The sequence below is a fragment of the Anser anser genome (genome assembly GCF_964211835.1).
Source record: "Anser anser genome assembly, chromosome: 19".
Lineage (NCBI taxonomy): Eukaryota > Metazoa > Chordata > Aves > Anseriformes > Anatidae > Anser > Anser anser.
In genome coordinates this window covers 3,544,519-3,568,482 of record NC_139740.1, presented here as the reverse complement: position 1 = coordinate 3,568,482, position 23,964 = coordinate 3,544,519, and the positions used below count along the sequence as shown (strand labels likewise).

General features: G+C 46.9%; 1 protein-coding gene across 6 annotated transcripts in view; it reads right to left on the bottom strand.

Annotated features, from left to right (window-relative positions):
* Nucleotides 1-23,964, bottom strand: part of DNAH9 (dynein axonemal heavy chain 9) — a 220,124-nt gene that overhangs the window by 160,033 nt on the left and 36,127 nt on the right. For all 6 annotated transcript variants that reach the window (XM_083804841.1, XM_083804842.1, XM_083804844.1 and 3 more), the window contains 15 exons: nt 23,161-23,291; nt 21,906-22,032; nt 18,324-18,476; nt 17,212-17,337; nt 16,317-16,556; nt 15,102-15,262; nt 13,870-14,026; nt 12,913-13,017; nt 9,654-9,811; nt 7,034-7,172; nt 5,531-5,818; nt 4,846-5,056; nt 2,440-2,567; nt 1,823-1,931; nt 1,261-1,408 (listed from right to left, as the gene is read on the bottom strand). In XM_083804841.1, the coding sequence (XP_083660967.1) occupies nt 1,261-1,408; nt 1,823-1,931; nt 2,440-2,567; nt 4,846-5,056; nt 5,531-5,818; nt 7,034-7,172; nt 9,654-9,811; nt 12,913-13,017; nt 13,870-14,026; nt 15,102-15,262; nt 16,317-16,556; nt 17,212-17,337; nt 18,324-18,476; nt 21,906-22,032; nt 23,161-23,291 (2,381 nt within the window). The remainder of the gene's footprint in view (nt 1-1,260; nt 1,409-1,822; nt 1,932-2,439; nt 2,568-4,845; nt 5,057-5,530; nt 5,819-7,033; nt 7,173-9,653; nt 9,812-12,912; nt 13,018-13,869; nt 14,027-15,101; nt 15,263-16,316; nt 16,557-17,211; nt 17,338-18,323; nt 18,477-21,905; nt 22,033-23,160; nt 23,292-23,964) is intronic.

Here is a 23,964-nt window from a genome sequence, read left to right as displayed (position 1 = left end):
AAGCTACACTTACAGAATTCCAAACTAATATTGCAGCAGCACTGAAGTCTTCCATAAAGTAATTATAGCTATTTGAAAGGTTAGTTCTACAATTTCTGAATTAAGCAAGGTACCAAAATACTTGGCTCAGGGCTGTCTGCAGCTAATCCTACGGATTTCATGCTCTGACACAATGGTCAGCAACAGAGTGGGAAATGTCCATTGGACTTGCTGCCAACAGCTACAACCAGCTTGGTCTCACAGGGAGCAGTTCCCTATTAAGATGCCCAATTCCTATTTCCAAGGCCACTGCTTTCACTACATCAGACCCTTCTGAAACGTCCTCATTGTGGTTGATAGCACCCATGTTCAACTGCATGCTGATTTTACTTTTTTTTTGGTGGTGGTGGCTTTTGGTTGTTGTTGTTTGTTTTTTTTAAATGAAGGTGGAATTTTAAGAAGCAGAGTATGGGAGAAGCTTCCTTACTCGGGTTTGCTGGGACTCTACTTTGGCCAGTCCTCATCATGTTATGATTAAGAGAGCTGTCTCCCACAATAACCAAGAACTGCATGACTTCTCTGTTGGCATCACCTTGAAGCTAACTTAAGCCAAGGAGCATCAGGGCCTTTCCAAAATTCCAAGTTCTTCATATGCATTGCATTGGTGTCCAACAGGCTGGATGTCTGCAAATACTGACTTCCTTTTTTTCAAATGCATCAGGAAAAGAAATTCAAGAGATAACTGCTTCAAGAGCAATCCTACCCTCTCTCACAAACACCCATTTCTTTCTTATCACTGAAGGATGGGGAAAAAAAAGTGGGAAGAAGGAAAAAGGAGACCTGCTCTCTCTCACCTTCCAAACAGCAGGCTGAAAACTTTACTTCAGCAATGGCCTAAAATCTCTTCTACTGAACAGTGATTTGTGGAGTGGACTTGGGTCCAGCCTGACAGATCAGGAGACCAAGACAACTTCTCTTTAGGATCTCCTGGATTTACTTTCCAAGAGATGCAGCACTGACACAAGAAGTACAGGACCAATCAAAATCAGATGAAAACCAGACCCAGATGACAAAGGAAGGACAGAAGCGTTGGCACCCAGACCTCGCTTCACAGTTTCTCTGCAGTTAAGCCAGTGATGCTGAAGGCTCTCAGGGGCAATGAGGAAACCCTGCCACGAACGCCATGTGTCCCTCAGCCCCAGCACAGCACAGCTGGTCTGGAAGGCAACAGGTGTCCCCCTGCTTTTGCTGGTGGAGATACAATCACTCTGCAGAAGTTACCTTGTTCTGAGGGTGTCCAGACAAGGCGGCAGGTACTTATCAAACAAAATGGTCAGGTTGGCTCTTTCTGACTGGATCTCTCGCCTGTCAATCCAGCTGCTCACTGGAGGATTCCAGCCCAGATCTCCTGGGTTGATGTACAGGATCCCTTTCGGCCCAGGGTAAGAAAAAAAACATCATGAGGACACAGCAGAGAACATTCCTTTCCTTCAGCAGAATTGCTCAGCAACTTTCACACAACCAGCTACACCCCACCCTGTCCACACAGGGCCCTGCACAACAGGAGCACTCTCTCGGCACTGCTGAAGCTGTCCTCACCCATCAACAGTCGGAGAGCTCAGAGTAAATCTCCAAGATGATCACAGCTCCATGTATGTATGAGGACAGGATCCTCAGTTTGTCCATGTGCTTCTGGAACATGCTCTGCCCACCAAAGGCAGGTATGATCCCAGGCTGGAAACTTTCAACAGGGACCAAGTTGCCCAACAAAAGACTGCTTAATGGCACCAGACCCTGCTTTCTCCATGCAGCATCCCCAACTGAAGCTCGGCCCAGGACTCACCTGCTCTGGACACGGTTGCTGGCGTGGCTGTGCGCAGGTGGCTGATCTCAAAGACCAGCCGCATCGTCGGGTTCAGAGGGATTCTCTCATTGCTTGCCAGGGTCAGCACCTGCACGTGGCAGACAGACTATCAGCTTAACCCTGAGATTAATGCATCCCGTGGGAAGAGGAATGAAAAGTGCTCGGTACTTTGCACTGAAGTTTGGTTGCTGTCAGCTCAGCTCCTCCAAGCAAAGCAACTAATTTCTAACAGGTAGTAGAATGATCCCTCTCTCTTCCACAGACCAGAATGAACTGCAGCACTCCCTTAGGGTGGGAGAAAAGGTGCAGAATTATGACCTTATTTGCCATTTTTAAAGGGCCTGAAGTTATGACCAGGACATCTGTGGTTACTCAAGATACCAGTTCTCCAGGAAAGGGAAATTACCATAAAAGCATGCTTTGGGCTATTTTCCTCAGGCACTATTTTCTTTATGCAATATTGTTTTGTATATCTGAAGAAACATCACCATAATTGCATTATTCTAGGAGGTGTTATTTTGGCATGGGCATTTCTCCTAGGCTGAACCACACCATGCAGTCAAGGAATGTCCACTTCTTTAACTTATACTAATTACCTTATTATCATCCATCACTGTATTAAGAGACTCAATCCACATCGGATCAATATCCCCATCTAGTACCATCCACTTGGGACCATCATGTGTGATGTTGGCCAGCTCTCGCATGATTGATGAAAACAGTCCTGGGAAGATGACAAGAATATCACGATGAACAAATCTGCCACCTGCTCTAACATTTTTCTCTAGCATCCTACTAAAAACTATCATAATGAATGCTTTCCTCTTAAGCATTCAAAACTCTATGCACCTGTACGTGTTTTAAGCAAGAAGTATTTCTATATTATGATATGAGTCTAGTTTGCTTTGAAGGAATCGTTATGAAAATGACTGAAGACCTATACATGAGCTTCATTCCCGCCAAGAATAAGGGGTATGAAAAGTGAAGAGTAGATACTCAGAGGCAAAAGAAGGTACAAATTACACAACACAGGGAAAGCCATCTGAATATGCCTTGGAATTTCTTCTAAGTGTTTTTTTGTGGCTCAAAGTATTTCAGGGAAATCAAGATGCATTAAATGCCAGGTCATGGCTTCAGTGAGATTGAGGGGAGAACAAGCATAGAATGACATTGAATGACAGAACAAAATGTCAGTAAAATCAAGGAGACAGAGAGGATACAGTGTCTCGAGGGGAGTAAATAATGAATGTTAAGAAGAGCCAGGATGCTGGGAATAGAACAGCAGTACTGCAGAGAAAATGAAAACTCCACAAAACTATCGCTCTCCTCTACACATGAAAATACCTGGGGAGACACTGGTCTTCATGAAAAAACATCAGGCAAACAAAAAAAAAAAAAAGAAAAAGCACCTCTCTCCTGGTGAATTGTAACAAGCCCACTTCTTTTCTCCAGGAAAAGCTATTTCTTTGTGATCCAGACCAGGAATGGCTAGTGGCATTATATGACCAAAGATAAAGCTTGCATAGAGCAAATGCAGAACAGCTCACCCAAAACAGGTATATGATTCTGAGATCAAGTCAAAAAAAAAAAAAAAAAACATTTCACTGTCTCTGCCTCCACTCAGCTCCTCACATGTTGAGCACGTGCCTTGGAAACTGCCTCTGAATCTGCTCCAAGATCATTAGTATCAGAAACATCTACTGTCTCAGAGCATCAATGCTCTCCTCATATGCACTATGACAGCAGCAGAGAGAAAAGTGCCTCTCTTCTAACCTTGTGCATCCACACCACAAAGCTGTCTTGGGGCTTAAAAGAAGAGCTTGGTTCTACAAAGAACACTTTTAGGATTCCCTTGTGGGACCTTTTACCATCTAAGACGTACAACTTATTCAGCTCCCATTAATGAACGGGGTGATGGGATGACAGCATCATCTCTTGTTGGACTGTGGGAAAAATCTCCTTGCTGCTATTTAACAAAAAGAAACAAAATTTTAAGGACTAGTTAACACAAAAGATATTTGCCTTGAAACCTCAGGACAGAGCCATCTACTCTCTGCTGCAGGCTAGAAAAGACTGGAAACCTGCCTTTAAAAGGTCCCTCCTGCTGTTCAGTACCTGCAGTCCTCGATCTGCTGCTGCAGCCACTCTGCATAGTTCAGGCTGTCCCCCACACTCCCCTCTGTCATTTTTGATTTAGGGTCCCTAATTACAATTAAAATGAAATTAACCCTGACACTAGAACAAATCAGGGGGGTCAGATCAGGTCCGCAGTGGGGGCCAGGAGAGGTGGGCGGCAGTTCATCTCCTGGTGAGATTCTGTCCGAGAATGATTTACGGCAATGTCTTCCCTCACCTCCCCCACACCTCCGAAACCTGCTGCCAATGTAAATCAAAGCTGCCTTTCCATATTAGACAGAGCCAAAAGTTTCACTCTAGATCTCCGTGACCTTTCAGAAAGTTTTAAATGCGCAGCTTGTTTTCCTCAGGAGTGATCAGGATCAACAGATTGGCAAACAATGATGTACTGCAGAGACGGGAAAGCAATATTTGGTGGAAAATACTGTGGTGGAAAAGCGTCACTTTAAGGGCTGGTTGTGTTTGCTACCAGTGACAGCGATGGCACACACTGGGGGACCCCAGCGTACACCCCAGGGCAGAGGGGAACCTAGCACCTACCTCTCTTCTGTCACTAGTCCAGCCGAAAGACTGTCTGCCCCATTTAGGAGCTAGTAACTGTTGGTCTTAATGGACATGACATTTATCCTTAGGGCAATAGGATAAAGCAGGTTTATGCTACACCTCCCATTTGAAGATCAAATAGCTAAAACATCCTATAAATCCTTTCAACCACAAACTCTCACGTGGGTGTGAGCAGCAGAGAAGCACCCGGGCTTTGAGACCTGCATACAAAGAACCAGTCATCTGGCTGCTGCTCAGACAGTTCATTAAAAAAAAAATAATTCCTTCTTTTCCTACAGATTCAGGGATGAAAATACACTCACCATCTTTCCATTCTCTTGTTGCTGGGTTAATGATCCCAAAAAGCTCATCGTTGGTGACCGCTTTAGGGTTGAGGTCTGTCCAGACAGGCCGTCGCTTCATTATCTGGTAAGTCCTGTGCAGAGATCTCATCACCTGGGACTTGCCCGTGCCTGCGTTACCCACCACAAAGACAGAGTGCCGAACTGTCAGCAGCTCCTCCAGCTGCACCACCTGAGAAAAACATGGCCAAATTTCACACAAAGATGCCATATTATAGATCAGCTCTACAAAGCAGATTCCATTGGACTTTTTGTTTAGAAAGATGTGACCAAGATGCTCAAATCAATTTGGCCTTGAGTTTTGTATAGCCACTCTAATCACAATGGGTGAAAACTTCAGCCTGGAGTCAAATCTCCACCAGTATTTTCATCTGTCAGCCATCAGCTGACAAGGCTCTGCTCTCCAGAGGCCATCCTGTCATGAAGCTACAAGGGTTAGCCTCTTTGTAAACTCAGGGAGTGAGTCAGTGCTGTCTTTTGGCAGACATGACTGCATCAAAACCATCATAGTACACCGTGTCCTCCATCAAGGTCAGTCTGCAAGGAGAATATTGCACAGAGCCCTCTCTGTAGAAACAAAGATGATTGAGAAAACCCATATGACCTGATGGAGATGCAGGTATGGCAGAAGATCGCTTAGTCTTACTTTGAGCACAAAGTTGTCCTCAGCCTGCAGTCGGAGGTCCAACACAGCCTGCCTCACAAAAGACTCAAAATTCAGGTCACGTTTCCGAGGCACATCCAATGCGGGGAAAAGATCCCCAATCAGCCCCATAAACACCGGTACATCATCAGTCACAATCTTGGGGATGTTGAAGTCACGAAGAGAGCGCATCAGAACTTGGTCTTCAGGTCGCTCTGGGTCATCTCGCTTGAGGGAGCCAGCGACAACTAGCACTGACTTGATAGCCCGCAAGCCCCAGTCATAGTGATCCTACACAGGAGAAAAAGGAGGGATGAATTTATGCTTAGACAGCACACCGCCATGCGGGGGCAAGACCCAGCAGCTCCAAATGGCCAGACAAGCTGGCAAGGGAAATACATCCAAATCTGTTATTTGCACTGCGGCCAGAGACCTCCTCCAGCCTGAGTAACCCGATTTCCATTTCAGTAGCTGAGATTCCTGTCAGGGGCAGTATTAAAGAGTCAGACAGCTCAGCTGTTCCTACCACCATGTGGGCTCAGAGCTAGCAGTACAAACAGCAGTAGGACATGCACTAAGCAAGAGCTAAGCAATTTGTTTCACCTAAATGACAAGGCAGCTAAAGCAAGGCCAGCCAGACCTATGGTAGCCCAAGCTGGATGTGCACAAGCTACCCAGGTGAAAGGCTTGTTAGTGAATTATGAGGTCCCAGATACCCAGGTTTCTCCACAAGATTACCACGTTTGTCACATTAGGCTCCAGACACAGCCCACTGAGCAGGGCCAGTGAGGGCACTACTGAAAAAGGACCACAGAGAGGCATTAGAAGAGATCTCAAGCCTACAAGCATCTCTTTATACCCCTGCTTTGTTAACACCCTTCAGAGCACAACGCAACACCTGACTGTTCCGAGTGACAGACCACAGCTTCCACCAAGGCCTCTGAGACACGGCACAAAGTTTCTGTGACCAGGCACTTCCCCGAGCCTTGTGCTGGCACAGCCATGGTCAGGTTTTCCACCTGGAGTCCTGATTCAGTTCTTCTCTGGACCCAGCTTCGATTTATACAAATGATGACAAAGAACAATCTAATTAGAGCTTTGCACTGAAAGCAACCCTACTTGGTCAACATCTGACAAGACAGGGAACCATGAGGCTGAACTCGGAGAGGGACAGACATCGTAAAACTCTTGCAGGATGGAGAATCAATAGGAACTAACAGACTGGAAAGCAAAGGGTCAATGAACACTACCCCAAACATGGTATCATTTGAACCCCGAGAAAAATCTCTCACAGTAACACAGCTGGTCAAGTACGTATGTCCCTGCAGATCTCCTAGTAACACAATTTGATCACAAACCTTCTCCCAGCTGCCAGCACAACCGCAGCCATTAAAGAAAAGCTGGGAAGCTTGAGCCACAGAGCTGAAATGGCAAAGCACCTTGTTCCCGGTGACTTTGGAGATCCAGATGCTTCATTGCACTGTCCAGACATGGAAGAGGGCTCACCTGCTTGGACAGGAGCTCTTTGCAGAGCTGGTACAGAGTAATGAACTTCCTGGCTAATGCGCGGGCCTCAATGAATCCCTCAGCCACCAACATAATTTCACAGATCAGCTCAAAGTCTGGCACAACCATCGCACACGGCCTGAAGAGACAGGAGAGAAAACAGTGCAGAACAAGTATTTCTTGACTGCAGGTCTTCTAAGGAACAGAAACAATCAGCTGCCAATATTAGTGAGGACTTGTGTGGGCTTGAATTCAGAGGATATATGCAAAATATAAAGCCTACACTACAGAGTGTCCCTGCCCATAGCAGGGGGATTGGAACTAGATGACATTAATGTCCCTTCCAACCCAAACCACCCTATGATTCTCTAATTCTATACTGCTGCTTATGCCAATCCCTATGGCACAGGAGCAGCCTGTCCAGCTCTTGCTGGGTTTCTCTGAGCTCTGTTCTGAGCTGAAACACAAGCTTGCCTTTAAGTTCACCTGAAAACACCTGTGCCAGCACGGATGAAGGAAAAACACAGTACTCAGAAGAAAATACAGTTGTTGAAGCCTCCTTCTTACAATGATTCAAGATTGCCTTTCCAGGCAATAGTATTATCCTGCTGGATAGAATACCAAATGCTGGCAGCACTGCCTGAATCAGCAACAGTGAATTACATGTGTGATACCTGGGAAAGGACAAAAACGGTGGCCTGGCCAAGGAATTTACAGACTGACGCAGACTGGGGCCTCTCCCCCACCTTACGCAAAGTCTTAGCACTGCTCCTAAAACAGGATGGGTCTCTCCCAGTAGAGGTAGTGCTGGTGTGGGAGCTGGAGGGGAAGGGAGGTGGGGGTGAGAGCCCCGTGCACGGCCACCGACAACATGTCCGAGAAATGTGCTGGTGGGGAAATGGTTGTGCAAGCTCATGGAGAGACTTGTGGTAACGAAGCGAGTGGGATAACGAATCCCAGAGCAAAGCACACAGAGGATGTGGCCATCCGGGAGTGCTGTTCCACAGTTAAGTGCAAGGGAAGCAGACAAACGATCATGCCCTGTCCAGACGAAGGACCAGGGCTGTGCTTTCACCATATTCAGGTACCGAGAAATAGGCCAAAAGGCAGCAACAGCCTTTGTTTACTGCAAACGAGGAGCTGGTTTGCAGACATAAGAGGGCAGTGAATGTACAGCGTTATCTTCCAGGACCACTCCTCTAAACCAGGTCATGCACTGACTTTACCATTGCAAGGGACACAGCTCAATTTCCCTGCCGCTGTATTCACAGACCCTGGCTTCTTGTGCAAGGCAGAAATCTGTGAATCCCCAATGCATTTCCCCACGGAAAAAAAACTCAAGCCTGGATATTGCCCACAGAAACAAACTCAAGCCTACAGTATTGGTGGACAGGAAAAGAGCAACTGACATCATCTTCCTGGACTTGTGCAAAGCATTTGACACTGTCCCCCATGATATGCTTGTCTCTAAATTGGAGAGATGTGATGGATGGAGCACTTGGTGGGTAAGGAACTGGCTGGATGGTCTCACTCAAAGAGTTGCAGTCAACAGCTCAATGTGCAGGTGGAGATCAGTAATGAGTGGTGTTCCTCAGCGGTCAGCACTGGGACCACCACTGTTTAACATCTTTGTCAGGGACGTGGACAGGGGAACTGAGCGCACCCGCAGCAAGTCTGCCGATGCCACTGAGCTGTGTGGTGCGGTCGATGCGCTGGACGGAAGGGCTGCTGTCCTGAGGGGCCTGGGCAGGCTGAGAGGTGGGCCTGTGCGGCCCTCGTGAGGTTCAGCAAGGCCAAGGGCAAGGCCCTGGGTCTGGGTCAGGGCAATCCCAAGCACAAACACAGGCTGGGTGCAGAATGGATTGAGAGCAGCCCTGAGGAGAAGGACCTGGGGGTGCTGGTGGATGAGAAGCTCCACATGAGCCGGCAATGTGCTCATGCAGCCCAGAAAGCCAACTGCACCCTGGGCTGCAACAGAAGCAGCACAGCCAACATGGCAAAGGAAGGGATTGTCCTCCTCTGCTCTGCTCTCATCATACCCCACCTGGAGCCCTGCATTCAGCTCTGGGGCCCCCAGTATAAGAAGGGCATGGAAGTATTAGAACAAGTCCAGAGGAGGCCCACAAAGAAAGGGGCTGGAGTACCTTTCCTATGAAGACAGGCTGAGGAAATTGGGGTTGTTCAGCCTGAGAAAAGGCTTCTCTTTATGAGAAGAAAAGCCTCCGGGGAGACCTTATAGTGGCCTTCCATTACCTAAAGGGTGCCTACAGGAAAGACGGAGAGGGACTTCTTGTCAGGAAGTCTGGTGATCGGACAAGGAGTAATGCCTTTAAACTAAAAGAGGGCAGGTTTAGATTAGATGTAAGGAAGAAACTTTTTACTCTGAGCCACTGGAACAGGTAGCCAAGAGAAGCTGTGGATGCCCCACTTCTGGAGGTGTTCAAGGCCAGGCTGGATGGGGCCTGGAGCAACCTGATCTAGTGGAAGGGGTCCCTGTCCATGGCAGGGGGTTGGAATTAGATGATCTTTAAGGTCCCTTCCATCCCAAACCATTCTATGACTCTACTTCCCAAACACCAATTTTTGCCAGTCTTATACAGGTGATGAAACCCAGACTCACCTAAATAGAGCTTTTAAATTCTCAGGTAGCTCAGTTCGCCCTGCATAACCAGGGTTCATGGTGATGAAAATACCTACTGAAGGTACTAAGTTAATGTCTTCTCCAAGAAAATTGAAGGATTTCTTCTTCTCCCTTATTGCATCCTGCACACTCTTTACCTAGGAACCAAGGCAAAATTTTAGTATTGATTTTCAGGTAAGAAAAAACACATCAGAAGACAGTACTGCTTTCCTGACACTTGGCCCCATAACAGACAGGGCTTATCACTGTTCCCCATATCCCTTCCTCCCCCCCCCCCTCCTTTTTTTTTTTTTTAAACCAACTCTATAAATCTTTATACACTGGAGTAAATCTGTGTACCAGTATCAATCTCCCATCACAGTCAAAGCAGAGGAGAGAACTGAAGAGTCTGGGCAAAGTGCAAAGGAGCTGCAAGAATCTGCACCATTGCTCCAAAAGACAGTCAGGGACATGGGTCCACATGAGCAGCACAGGAGCATGAAATACCCCCAAAGCCACCTGCACCTCACCCAGGCTTTTGACATCAGCCACGGGAGACTTCTCAGCACATCTCACAGCAAAAACCCTGCTAACAGCCAAGTCACGTCTTTCAACTTCCTCGCCTAGCAGGAGGCCAGACACCAAGAAAAGACGCGGGGCTGCCCGCACCTCCACAACACAGCCAACACCCCAGCGCAGTCCCAAGACTCTGACACAACACGGGCTCGACTCCCTTCACCCTATTCCTCTCACCCCACACTCAGTTGTCTTCAGGGCATCCCAAAACCCTCCTGTGCCTGTCCTGCCCCTTGACTAAAATGCTAGGCCCAGAAAAGGAACAGCATTTCCCAATAAACCTGACCTCTTTATATCAAGCTTTATATCACTTGTTAAGATTTTGAAACATCAGATGCTTAATTTAAACCAAAACCACAAGGCAGAAGGCTTCCCCTGCCACCTTCGCCCACTAATGTTACAGTCTTTTACATTTGCCTGATTGCAGTTTTGTTCTCATTCCTCACCTTCCAAAGAGATTGAGTTTATTAAAGCTAGATCATCTTTTTGCAAATAGAACTTAAGCAAGGGAGGAATCTATTTTCACCACTCTAACCTTACTAATGTTTGCTATCTTAAAGTTAAGCAATTAATCGATTTTTTTTTCTGTAAGGAACCATATCGACATTAGCTGCATGACTAAGACAGCCAATTAAACATCGCCATGGTTACACTCCTAATAGCAGCCAGGAGACACGATGATGGAATGACAGCCGTGCTGCTTTCTTCAGATGCGGTGCTCCAGCCAGGAGCGAGAGAATCATTAGCAGTTGAGTCATATCTGGGCTTCTTTTGTTCAGCTTCCCCTTTTATTTTAAGATCCTCAAAGACTTTCTTTCAATGACAACTTTAAACTAGAATCTGACAGAAGAGAAATTGAGGGAAAGACACACAAACTCCTGTACCCGCCTGGGGCTTCTTGGGGATGTCACATAAGGTACTAATTATGACTGAGAGGAAGATGAGAAGAGTGAAGAGTCCATAGAGGGGTTCAGAATGTCTCTGGCTGAAACACCTACAAGAGTATAGAAACTTCTGGGTTCTAGATCTTTCTTTCTGCAAAACTGAGTCCAAAAGGGAGTCTAGGAAGAATTCCGCACCTCAGTCAAATACTGGGATCCTAAAACCCTGCACTCAACTGACACTTGGGTCCAGAACTTAAATCTTTCATTATCCCAATTTTTCACAATGAAGTTCCCCAAGGTTCAAAATTTTCAGTGCTGCTCATGTCAGAACTGTCTCATTCTGGACAGTGCAACTGAGCACCCACTCTCCTCCCAAACTCTTGTTGGAGTTTGGAAGCTACAGGTTATCCAGACAGCCTTCCTGCACACACATCCCTGGTGTTTTCAGAGGACATCAATGTGATTTAGGATCTGGACAACATCCAGACACAGCTCTCACCTTCAAAGCAAGTGCCAGGAGAAGCAGCAGGGCCTGCTCTCACCCTGATGCCCAGTGGTTTCTGCCAGGCTGTCCCAGATTTCAGCCCCTGCCAGAGGGGATTCACACCTGCTTCCCTTCGATGCTCCTTCACCGCTCACCAGGCACAAATGAGCAGCGTGCAGAGTGCCTCTCCTCATGCCATCCTTCCCTCCACGTAAAATAATTCCAGATTTCCTCATTGGCCAGTAAGGGGAGGAGGAGGAGGAGGCAAAGTGCCAGAATACATATAAGCACAAGAGAACAGAACTCCCCAGCATGATGGGGAGGGCAGTCTCCTTTTCAGCCCCTCTCTCAGGGCTGCTGATGTGCTTTATATAGGACTCACTAATTAAATGAACTTAACAGTTAAACTAAGAAGGAGACAAGAAACCATCCTTTAGGGAAAAACACCTCTGTATAACCATGCATAGCTCAAGTAGCCCTCTCTGAATTTTAACTCCATGCTCTCAGTGTATCTGAGGCAAGCACATCAAGCAAGGCTGCAGATCTGTTGGGGGTTCCAGTTCCTGCGTATCATCTGTCCCACATCAGCATGGGCATGCACCAAGCTGCACCCATGGGGCTGCAGGCTTTCCTTCTAGGAACTGTGCCACTCAGCTGGGAATGCCCTCTGTAGGCATTTCATCATGACAGATACTGAAATTAAACCTACATCCACATGAAAACAAAGAAGGAAAACAGACTGCAGAGTCTTGGTGACAGGTAAGCATGAATTTTGTTATCTTGGACATATTCCTATTTGTTACATATGATTCACAAGTTGTGCCTGACTGAAGGCCATAAGTAACCCCCAGGAAGTCCAGAAGATCATGGATTAGTCCCAAACATCCCCCTCTCCTCCATGAAAATTATTCCCTGCATGGCAGACTGAGTAGCCATAACACAGTTCTCCCCCCTGAAATGATGTGCTACAACTATGTCACAGCACGTTAATGATACGAGTGTCTTCCTCAGGAAGACTACGTAGAGAGCCACAGTGCATACTGATCTGGAAAAAGGTGCTATAAAGAAATGCCTCAACACAAATGCTGTAACTGCAGGAAGGAGAAGAAGCAACAAAAATGTTTTCAGCATATTACTGCTACATTTTGTCAGTGCTGTAATATTCATGTGATTAATCTTGGGATATAATCCCTCACCTGCCTACACACCGAACTGTGAAACCAGCAAAATGCACTTTCCATATTTACTCTCACTGTGAAGAGTACAACGTGGCTCTGTCTTGTTTGTGGTTTTTTATGAGCATTTCTCCACTCACCTGTACAGCCACCACAGAAAGGACCTCAACTGAGATCCTGTTAAACTCATCAAAGCAGCCCCAGGCTCCCGTCTGGGAAAGGCCTTTGTAAATATTCCCACAAGACTGGAAAATAAAAATAAAATCAATATAAACTTACAAGAATGAAATTACAAATGGAAGCAACTCCAGAGGGGGGGGGGGGGAAGAGAAAAAAAAGATTTTATTTCCCAGCCTGTTTATTTATAGCAATTTACAGTCTATTGTGAGTATTTAGAAAAGTGCATGGAAACAGCAGGGACAACTCAATTATAATATTTATAGCTCTGCACAGTTTGCCACTTGATTTGCTAATTGCACTTTCTCAATATATCTGTGCACTAGCTTCATTTAAAGGTCACCTGTGCTGAATTACTTATGGCCCTACTTCCTGGGAGAGCCCATAAGCTGAATAAAATATGATCTGAGGCTACCAAAATCACTGTACCATGCCAGACCAGCAGAGAGCAAAACTCAACCTGACGATCCAACCTTCTGCAGTGACTGAGGTTTCAGCAGGTTTTGCCTTTATTCTGGCAGAGAATCCTGAAAAAGCCAGGCCAGGTTCCTTCTGATGCCAGGAACATGATTGGGAGAAATGACCAGGGCCGAAGGAGCAGCACAGCCTCAGTCTCAACTGAACAGGCCAAAATTTTTGAAGCATTTCACATGAAAATCGAACTCCAAAAGGGAAGCGAAAGGTGTAATGAGGCAGAAATCACAGTTCAGGTTTCTGCCTCCCAAAGAACTGCATGCAAGTCTTAGAAAAGAAACAGGAAAAGAAGAAGGAGTTCAGTAGAAGGGAACATAGCAGAGATCTGAGGAGAGGTGGTGGACCAGAGTGATCTCAGTTGGATTACTCTCAGTCCTTAGGTTTCATCAGGCCCCAAACATCCCCAGCCCAACATCACAGCACTGTGGCCAAGGGGGCAGCAGTACCTTGTAGTCCATCTGCTCGGAGCAGTTAAACACGTACACCATGATGCCTAGGGCTCGCCCCAAATCTTTAGTAGTCTCTGTCTTGCCAGTGCCTGCAGGGCCTGCAGGTGCTCCGCTCATGGTCAGGTGCAGTGACTGCGTCAGGGTGATGTAACATCTTTCACAGCAAAAGGTGAAGGGAGAAAAGAACAAGACTGAGACTTGGTCCTACAGGTCACTGTTGGGGTGCAGAGCAATGGGACTGAGGCAGTGCACCCAGGAGATCGTTTGTTCTGCAAAGCAATACATGAGCAGAGTGCATGTGCAAGCTAAAGCTCCTCCTGTGTCACCTCTGCCTGGTTCTGTTTTCTCTAAGAGATACTCATCATCTTCCACCAGTCTGCTGATGGGTCTTCATGTCCAGACCTGAGCTTTCTTTGAAACCCTATAATGATCATTGATATTGGGCATATCCCACATAGCATGGGAACAGGTTGGTTTTTCTGAAAGCCCTTCCTCTTGCTGTCCAGTGCTATCCAGCCCGGAGCATCCCATTCCCCATGACTTGCAGAAACCTGCTCAGACAGCCTAGGAATGGTCCCACCCAATGCTGCAGCAAGCCCCAAAGCTCCTCTGTCATGCTGATGGCAGACACCAGGGAGGTGCCCACACACAGTGTCTGTACTCCCTGTATAAGCCACAGAGCTGCAGTCAATATGGTCAAAAACTGATAATGCACAGGGGCTTGGGTCAGCTGGTTAATATGGTTGGCCTGAGCCACCTGAGGTGCTCCCGGCCACCGAGATGTCACACAGGGTGGGAAGACGTGACACAGGGTCCCCAGAACACTTGAATGTTTCTGGATTGACAGCTGGAACACTGCAGAGCATCTCAAGTCACTCTAGGTGCCCCCATTGTGACAACTAAACCAAGCAGTAGGTGTCTACTTCAAGATGGGGAAAAAAAGTTTTCTAGAACCACCAACTAAATAGCGTGGACATCCCATGGAAAGGCAAACACCGACAGGTGAGCATCTTAATCTGTGAGATAATCCCACCCCAGTAACTGAGGCACAGATACCCCAGCAGGTACTACCATCAAATCACAGATCAGGTGAGAGTTAAAACTCTGCCACCAGATTACTGGGATGTGGAGAAAGAACAAGAGGGACGCGGGTGTCAAAACTAAACCCATCCATGTTTGGCAACTGCGCCTGACTGCATGGCGAAGCCCATTTGTGCCTGGGGACCTACCTGTCGGTCAGCGGAGTGATCACAAGCCGAGGGGTATTGCCAAGGTATTCGTAGGAGTAGAGGAACTGGGCGTCACAGATGTTGGCAAAGCAGTGACGCTCCTCATCCGACCATCTGTGCCGGAGCTGTGACAGCCAAACAAACGCCTGCGCGTTGTCCACCTGCAACGCAACCACAAGCACCATCACAGGAAAGCCAGGGATGCTGGGCATACATGACGTGGGTGCGAAAACAGTGACTGCAGTGAAGTTTTAATCGAGGACAGATTGGTCTTCACTGTGAAGCCAGGTGCAGTGAGAAACATCACCTGCCTATCTCCTACCAGAACAGGGGAAGAAACAAATCAGTGACCACATTGGTGGGAGAAGAAAAGAATACCCAAGCGAAAGAGCAGCACAGAAAGACTTCTGCAGAGGAGACTTAAGAAGCAGCAAGCTGTGAAGAGGATTTTATAAAGTAAACAGAGTAAGAGAAGGAGCAGAGGCTGTCTTGACAAGGAAGGGGCCGCAGACAGCACCAGGGAAACAGGCTGGGGACAGGAGACAAGGGCACCCATGGCCAGTGCTCTCTGCACAACTGGCAGTCAGGCCACCAGGAAATGGACAGTTTTACTGCAAACTGGGCCAAGGCACCACCAAGCCAAGCTGAGCCCCTGGAGCCAGAAGCTCTGTGAGCAGGCTGGCTGCCTCCAAGAGGACACATGGAGGTTGGGAGTGGAGCCAAAACCCAGTGCATGCAGGACCCCTTCCCATCCAGCTACAGGGCTAGACATTTGGTGCAAAAGGTGTGCAGGACAAAGGGAGACCTGTCCCTGTGGCCCCACACCAGATCAAGGAGGCTACAAAACAGAAAGCCTGAATGCTTTTTCTGACCTTTTAAATCTGTAACTGAGACCACATCCAGCAGCTTCTCAGCATGATGCCATTGCCTGCCAACATGTGCCTGGGCACAAGGGCCTAGGGCCACTCTCTCACTCCTGGCGTGAGTCTGTGGCAGTTACGAGCAGCCCCTCTGTGTTGCAGGGCCCTGATGCAGAGCAGCACTGCATGGCTGACAAGGGCTTTCTGCCTCCTCACCATAAACGCTGCCAAAGTAAAATCAGCCCTGTGTCTCCCACTGAGGCAGTGAGCTCAACGGCTTGTGGTTGGTCCATCTCTCCCTTAACCCCCACTCTAAATACTCAGACCAGGACCACGCTGAGCTGCAAACACAAACCTTCTGCGCTATCATCTTTGCCACCACATCCCGAGCGTGGACATCGATGGTGCATATGGTCATGATTTTCTGCCTGTCACCCTTGGAGAGCTGCCCAATCAGCATGGTTACAAGGGTGTTCAGCTGGGTCACTTGCTTCTTGTGATATTCCTTCATTGCATTCTCGTAGCCTTCCTCCACCCTGGCAAAGGCAATCCCAACCTCAGTCGTCCACCAAATCTGGGTGCAGGAAAGAGCCACCTAGGGAAAGAGGCTGACTCAGTATCAGGGAAAACAGCAGAACTTCCTTACATTTGAGCGTCTGATCCATGGGGAGATCAAAGAAGTATCCATGACATGAAATTAAATATTTTTGATACAGTGTTCACAACAGACAGGACAACAGGGACCTGCCCTATGACATTCATTTAAAGCATATCAATGATACAGACATATTTAGCAGCTACTTATTTGTAAATGTGCACCTTTTGCGTGCCAGACACAGCAGAGGAGGAAGAGCTGGAGACCACATGGCTGCCAGAGGTGCAAGTGAGTGGCTCTTTCCTCTCATTAGACCTCATGATTCATTTTCCTGCTGCACCTTTTTCCTTTGCTGAGCATATAAACTTCTCTTTGATTCACAGGGTGAAGTAGGCACTGCCCAAGCCCATGAGATATGTAACCCAAGTGTGTATTTTCCCTGCATGGGGATCAGCCTGGAAAATCCGTCAGGAGATCGACAGGATACAAGACAACTTAACTTCCATCCCTCCTGGACAGCACAGTGGAGACCAGGAACACCCCCACTCACAGCTAGAAGCCATTTCTATAAGATGGGAAGGGCAGGACTGAAGGGGAAGCCAAGAGCTGCCTTTCCCGTGCACCAGCCCGAGAAGAGGTGAACAGCAGCAGATACCTGGGCAGGGTAGTCAAAGAGCCACTGTTCCCTTGGCTTCTCCTCATAAGCTGATACAGCTTCTGTCATCTCATCTCTAACTGTAGCTCTCATGCTGTCCAGTACGTGATTCAGCCAGACCTCAACCTGGAGAGATTAAATCACAGTAACACATCTGCTCTTAAGCACTTTTGGCAATTAGTGAAGATACAGAATGGCACAAGCATCTCAACTCTTGAGTTAACCATGCCTCAGCCTCATTCAGACTCAGCTGATTTAAATGACTCTGGTACTACAGGATTAGCATGTGTAGACTCTAATAATGACAGGCAGATTTTACTTGAACTCCAGCTATAGAAGAAACCAAAATGAACTCCACTGATGAGTGGAACAGCATGTTCCACCTCCAGGCCATGAAAAGAATCACACCTAGGACGTGGGCACAATCTCCCAGCAGCAGAAAAAGCTGCTGCTGAACTTGGGAACAAGATTCCGACTGAAATTAGTATTTCAAAGGCTAAGTCCTCCCAGAGAAGATAGTATAAATGCAGAGAGCTCCGTCACTGTGGAGTTCAGTGACTGATACACACTCCAGCTTCCTATAACAGTCCATACAGAAAGGTGCAACTACAGGAACAGATTAGCTGAGCAATAATGGGATTCTTAAATTTCATACTTTAACTTATCCTATTAAGGAATGAAGATGAGGAAATAAGAAAAAAGCCTACTCTTTCAAAAGATGCCCATGCAGAGGTACTTTGGAATAGCTTAATCTATTTTCAATATGTAGCCATTCCCTTATTGAATAAATTTGTAATAAGCTGTAAGAATAGCATTCAAAGTGTCTTACAAATTTTAAAATAAATAAATAAATACTATCTGGAAAAAGGCCCCAGCTCGTGCTGCCACTGTGGACTGCAATGCCTATGCCTCACTTCAGCGAGGACCTAACCACAGTGAGACCAAGGGCTGTGGAGTAAGAAGGAGTTAAGTTACACAACCACCTCTTCCAGCCTTTCTCTCATAAAGGAAGAGTAGCGAAGCTCTACCCCATCTTGGCGACAGAAGTCCAAACAAGGGGCGGGAGAGCAGACCCCACCAGACAGTTCTGATGCACGAGGTTTCCTTCTGACCTGCCCACTGCAGTCACAGTGTTCGCTGAAGCTGACATATTCCTCCTCTCTGCTGTACATTCCCAGGCCAATCTTGGTTGGCTTTTGCTCAGAGTCCAGCTGGAATTTCATCTTGGCCAGGTTGTCAAAGAGTTTGGAAAGATGACGTTGTACCTGCAAAAGGAATTGTATAAATAAAGTGATCAAGACAGGACAAGCAGAATGGCCACCACCATACACACTTCACAAGCGGAGTCATACTCAAAAAGCATGCTCTTGGATGTCTTGGTAGGACCACAACTTTTCATGCATGGCCAAGGTCGCAAGCCTCTTGTCCCTCCTAACACTTACATCTATTTCTACTTGATTTAGTAAGCAGATGTGCCTTAATAAAACACATTTCTCCATTGAGAAATATCCCATTCAGGGTAAAAGCACAGAAGGAAAACATTCAAAACACTACATGACCTCCTAGCACCCATTTCCCTACAATGTAATGATGAGAGGTCCACAGTCATTGCTCTACCTCTTCTCAGTCTCAGCATATTGGGGAGTTTTCTTTGCTGTGAAGCTCCCTATTTTCTCACTACTAGAAATCAATATTATGCTAATGAAAAGCCTTGAGTTTTTCTCAATGGAAATAAAAAAGACCTTTACTTCTGGACAAGACCCATGATAAACAGCTCAACAGCCCACACCTTCTACGAAATCCCCATCGTGACCAAAAGAGCTCTTCCAGAAGGAAAAGAATAATTGAACCCTGTTCTGTTCACACCTGGTTAAGTTTGAAAAGTCATCGGGGAGGGGCCAGAATTGCTGCTGTAGGCATACAGCATCAGCACTTGCCTTCCGGGAGCTGAGCAGATCACCAGCGCTTCTTCCAGGTCACTAGCCAAGTAAATCGCTGCGTGTCACACACCGCTGCCAACATAGGCAGGCTTCTCCCAGGGCTGTTGTTCTCCCAGCAAGGGTCAGCCCACAAAGCAGTCCCAGAGAGGAGATGCCTCTCTCAGGGCCAGCCAGGGATGGGGAGATGGAGTCCAGGCAAACTCCCACAGGTGGGATGAGATGAGAACAGCCTGAGATACCTGGTGTGCTGAAGCCTAATGTGCCGATGCTTTCAAAGAAAGATGGGTGGACTTATCCATTTAATTCTGACTCCCTTAGTCACAAAAAATTACAGCACTCCTTCTCACAAGCTGCAGGCTGGCATATCTCAGTATTCTTCTTATGCATTTTCAAGCAGGGACAAATCCTGAGTGCTGAGTACTTCCAAGAAGAAACTGCCACTCAGTATCTCCCAAGATAAACATCTCTCCTTTCAAATCTTAAATAAACCACAGAAAACTTTTCTTACATCTAGAAGTTTCTGCTCACACATCCCCACTATGCACTCCCATACCCTGGTCAGCCTGCACAGCTTCGGGCATACTCCAGCACTTGGTATAATCCTGCCACAGGAGTCCTGAATACACCCGAATCCACACAAGTTCAATATCCAGTTCAAGAGAATAATAGCATTATGTATTTAATCCTCCTTTAGGAATGATCAGACTTTGAAACTACAGTGGAAAGGCTGAGAGTGTATCCATGTATGATCCTACTTGACATTTACTTTGATTTTATTGCAAATAGATTCAAATAACAGAGAAAACACCAGGAATTTCTTCTTACCCCATGGAGCATTTTGACATGGTATCTTTTGTTTCCTGCATTTTTTTTCCTCTCCATTTTAAGCATCAATCAACTATGTATTTGTGATGCTCTGAGGGCTGAAATTACCCGGCAGCAGAGGCAGATAATAAGCAGTGGTAAAGGTGAGCGATAAATAACATTTCCAAATGCATGTACAGACCCCTGCTCTGTGCATACATTCACATTCCTAATTAGATGGAAAGCTTAGAGAAGGTGAGATTATCCACTACTGAAGGATGGAATAAAGTATTTATTTCCTATTCAACAGTCTTCATTTGCTGCAAACATTTTGATCAGTTTGATAAACCAAACAAAAAAATATTTGGGACAAATAATGCATCCCAAGCGAGGCCAGACAGAACACAGCACTACCAGACAAAGTAGCTGAAGCTTCCTGACAGCGGCTCCCATAGCACTAATAATTAACCCTAACGTCACTATGCTCTGTATGGAGAAACTTCTGCAGAACTTCTCGGGACTGAATCCTCTGAACTATGCCCACTGTGGGAGAGGAGGAGTCTGTGCTTATCTGGGGAAGGCTGGGAAGAACACAGGCAGGTCATTTCCTAAGGTTAATACAAGTTCTTCCACAGGCTGATCCAGAAACCAGCCAAAGTTTGACAGGAGGAATGGTGCATTGCAAGTGACTTCCCCATACCTGGCATTCAGGCAGCATCCCCAAGAACCCAGACTGGAGGAGATAAGCTGCCTCGGTCAGTAAGACCAGATCTCTAGCACGGGAGGTCAGACACCACGCCTGCACCCTGAGGCGTGCAGGGAGGGACAGCAACCCAGGAGTTCTATTTGCTGGCCTTGGCCATGGCCACTCACTGTTCAGCCACCAGCTGTCTTGCCTGTTTGGCTTCATGCTCCTCCCTTCACCTCTAATGAGGACACCCCAAAAGGCCTTTGCACCAGGGAAACGAAGAAGTGGCTGAATAGCGAACGCCTTCTCAGCCTGAAAAAGGGACCTCTCCGGGATGGCAGTAGCTGTCAACATTTCTACATCTGAATGCCCAGACTGCAGCTCTTTCAACAGCAGTTGAAGGGTGGCATCCCAGGTTCAAAGTCCAAGGTCAGCAACAAGTTTTGGCTGAGATCTTCAGGGACAAGGGTTTCTTCTAAGCTCACCATATCCCAGCACAAACAAAAACAATGGTTTTGCATCATCAGAAACATTGACAAGCTCTGCTGTGTGCATTGCTTTCAGAACAACCCACAAGTATCACCAGGGCTACATCAGACAACACAGTGTGCATTGACTTTCAGACAATCACAGAATATCCTGAGTTGGGAGGGACACACAAGCATTGACTCCAACTACTGGCTCCACACAGAAGCACCCAAGAAACAACTCCTATGCCTGAGAGTGTTGTCCAAACACTTCCTGAACTCCTGCAGGCTTGGTGCTGTGACCTCTACCCTGGGGAGCCTGTCCAAGTGCCCGACCACCTCTGGGTGCAGAACCTTTCCCTAACCCCCAGCCTGACCCTCCCCTGTCCCAGCCCCATGCCGTTCCCTCGGGTCCTGTCGCTGTCCCCAGAGAGCAGAGCTCAGCGCCTGCCCCTCCGCTCCCTGTGAGGGAGCTGCAGGCCGCCATGAGGCCTCCCCTCGGCCTGCTCTGCTCTGGGCTGAACGAACCCAGGGACCTCAGCCGCTCCTCATACATCCTCCCCTCTAGACCCCTCGTCATCTTCGTAGCCCTCCTTTGGACACTCTCATACAGTTTTATGCCTTTCTTATACGACAGATGACAGCTAGCTGTGAAATAATTATTGTTTAAACAAGTGAGGCGGGGTTAGGAAAAACACTCAAAGAAAGGATAAGCTACAAGTTCCAGGACAGTGTCTTCCACTGTAACACTACTGGCAGTTGGAAAATGCAAAGGTGACACAGAGCAAGGCTTACCAGCTGTGGGTTGGTGCCATTGGAAAGAATATCCAATAAATCTGCAGAAGAAATGAAGTAAAATCTGGGAAAGGCCAACCTCTTCATGTCCAAATATTCAGCCAAAGCCTTCTCACATAGAGACAGCCTGAAGAAACAAAGCAGATGAACAAAGCCCAGGACAGGCAGATAAATATCCCTTTGTGTTTCACACTGCAGTTTAGGTTGTCAAGCATATTCCCCCCTCCCATGGAGAACTGCAAACATGAGCTGAACCTGTGGCCTGGTCCTCTAAAGCATTTCCTGAACAGGACATCATAGCACATGGAAACTCACAGACCTCTCTCTGCTCCCAACGGTCAAACAGCCTAGGAGCCAGAGGAGCCTCATAAAAAAGCAAAAAACAAAAGTGGAAGAAGCTGGAAAGGGTTTGCAGTCTGACTCGCTGTTTTAGACAAGCTCCTAATTTCCACAGGTGATTTCACACTGGGATGAAAGTTTCTATAACTGTTTTTATTCTAACAAGCTGTATTTTAAAGTCTTATTCAAACCTAGTCAGCTTTTTGTATTCATGAAGCCTGAAAGAAAATTTGTTTGCTCCAACCTAAAATAAATCTTTCAGTGTTTACATGCTAAACTGCTGCTGAGCTTACAAACTTCATAAATAACATGCAGCTAGTCCTCTGTGAGGAGCACTGGCTTTATCTGATTAAAAAAGAAAAAGCTTTGTTTTAGGAGGGTAGTTATTACCGACAAAATAGCTATCATATTAAGCTTTCAGTGTGTTCCGGGCAGACTAGCTCATATGTTAAGTGAGAAGTGTATCCATCTCAGGACAGAAAGGTCTTTCTCAGGGAGTCTAGCTATACCATGTGCCAAGGGTATACATGCAGAGATAATTTTGTAAATTAAAGAACATGGGCTCAGCTCTGCTGCAGATATTCCTGCCTGGACTGCTAAGTAGACATTTAAGACATTGTTTTTGGGGTGGCAGTAAGGCCATGTGTTATTCAAACCTGCTGTATGCCTACCTTTGTATGTGTGCAAATCAATACGCTGGATGAGAATTTGCATGTACACAAAGCCAGACTCCACTATGGGGGCTTCAACATGATGGATCACAAATGAAAGGACTCAAGAAAGATCAGAAGTGCTGCAACTTGTGAATGCAAACGATGCTGCACAGTCTAAGAAGAAAGCCTCAGAGCACAGGTTAAACTAACTTTAGAGCTGATCCCAGTCTCTGAGAAAAACCTGGGACTGAAGTTCTACCTACCTACTCTGAACGTCCTCCAGTTGTTGGGACAGACCTGGTTTGTTGGTGGCCTCAACTACATTTGGGGTTTTCTGAGCTTCATAGGCCAATTCTTTAAAATCAACATCAATACCTTCGAAGCGTTTGGAGTCCTAAAAAGCAACACAGAAGGACATACGGTAAAACACAAGTTTTGTGTTAGAAGATCCCATCCTCTAGGTACTGTCTTTGCGCTGAAGGGAGATTCTCCCAGAGTCCCTCCTGCCCAGTGCAGAAAGGGTCCCCTCCACCATTTCAGAAGGGCTCTTCCACTCACGTACCCAAAACAAGTCTCCGATCAGACACTCGCCTTCTTGTTGCTATATCCCCAAGGGGTCGTGGATAAAGTGATTGTGCAGAAGTCGGTGCTTAGGATCAACCATTTTCATGGGGTTGAATTCCCCTTTGAATGTCTGCTCACAACAGTTCTTCTCATATGTTCAGATAACATATCAAGCTTCCCTGGCCGTAGCAGCAGGAGACCCTGCCACAAGGGAAAGGCTACTGACTTCGTGGATGTTTACTCTTCCCCTCCTGGCACAGCGTAGGAGCCCCACTGCCCACCTCTGAAATGGAGATGGTGACTCTTGCAGAGCAGAGCCCTTCCTTGCCTTGAGCAGGGCCATGGAAACCCCATGCTGGCAGCAGAGGAACACACTGACAAATATGCTCCATGCCTAGTGGGGACCCTGAATTTTTGGAGTTTAACAGTGAGGAATAAGTAAAGCTATGTTCAAAATGTTTCTGCTCTTCCCTTTCTCCCAAATCAGGCCACAAAAGAACTCC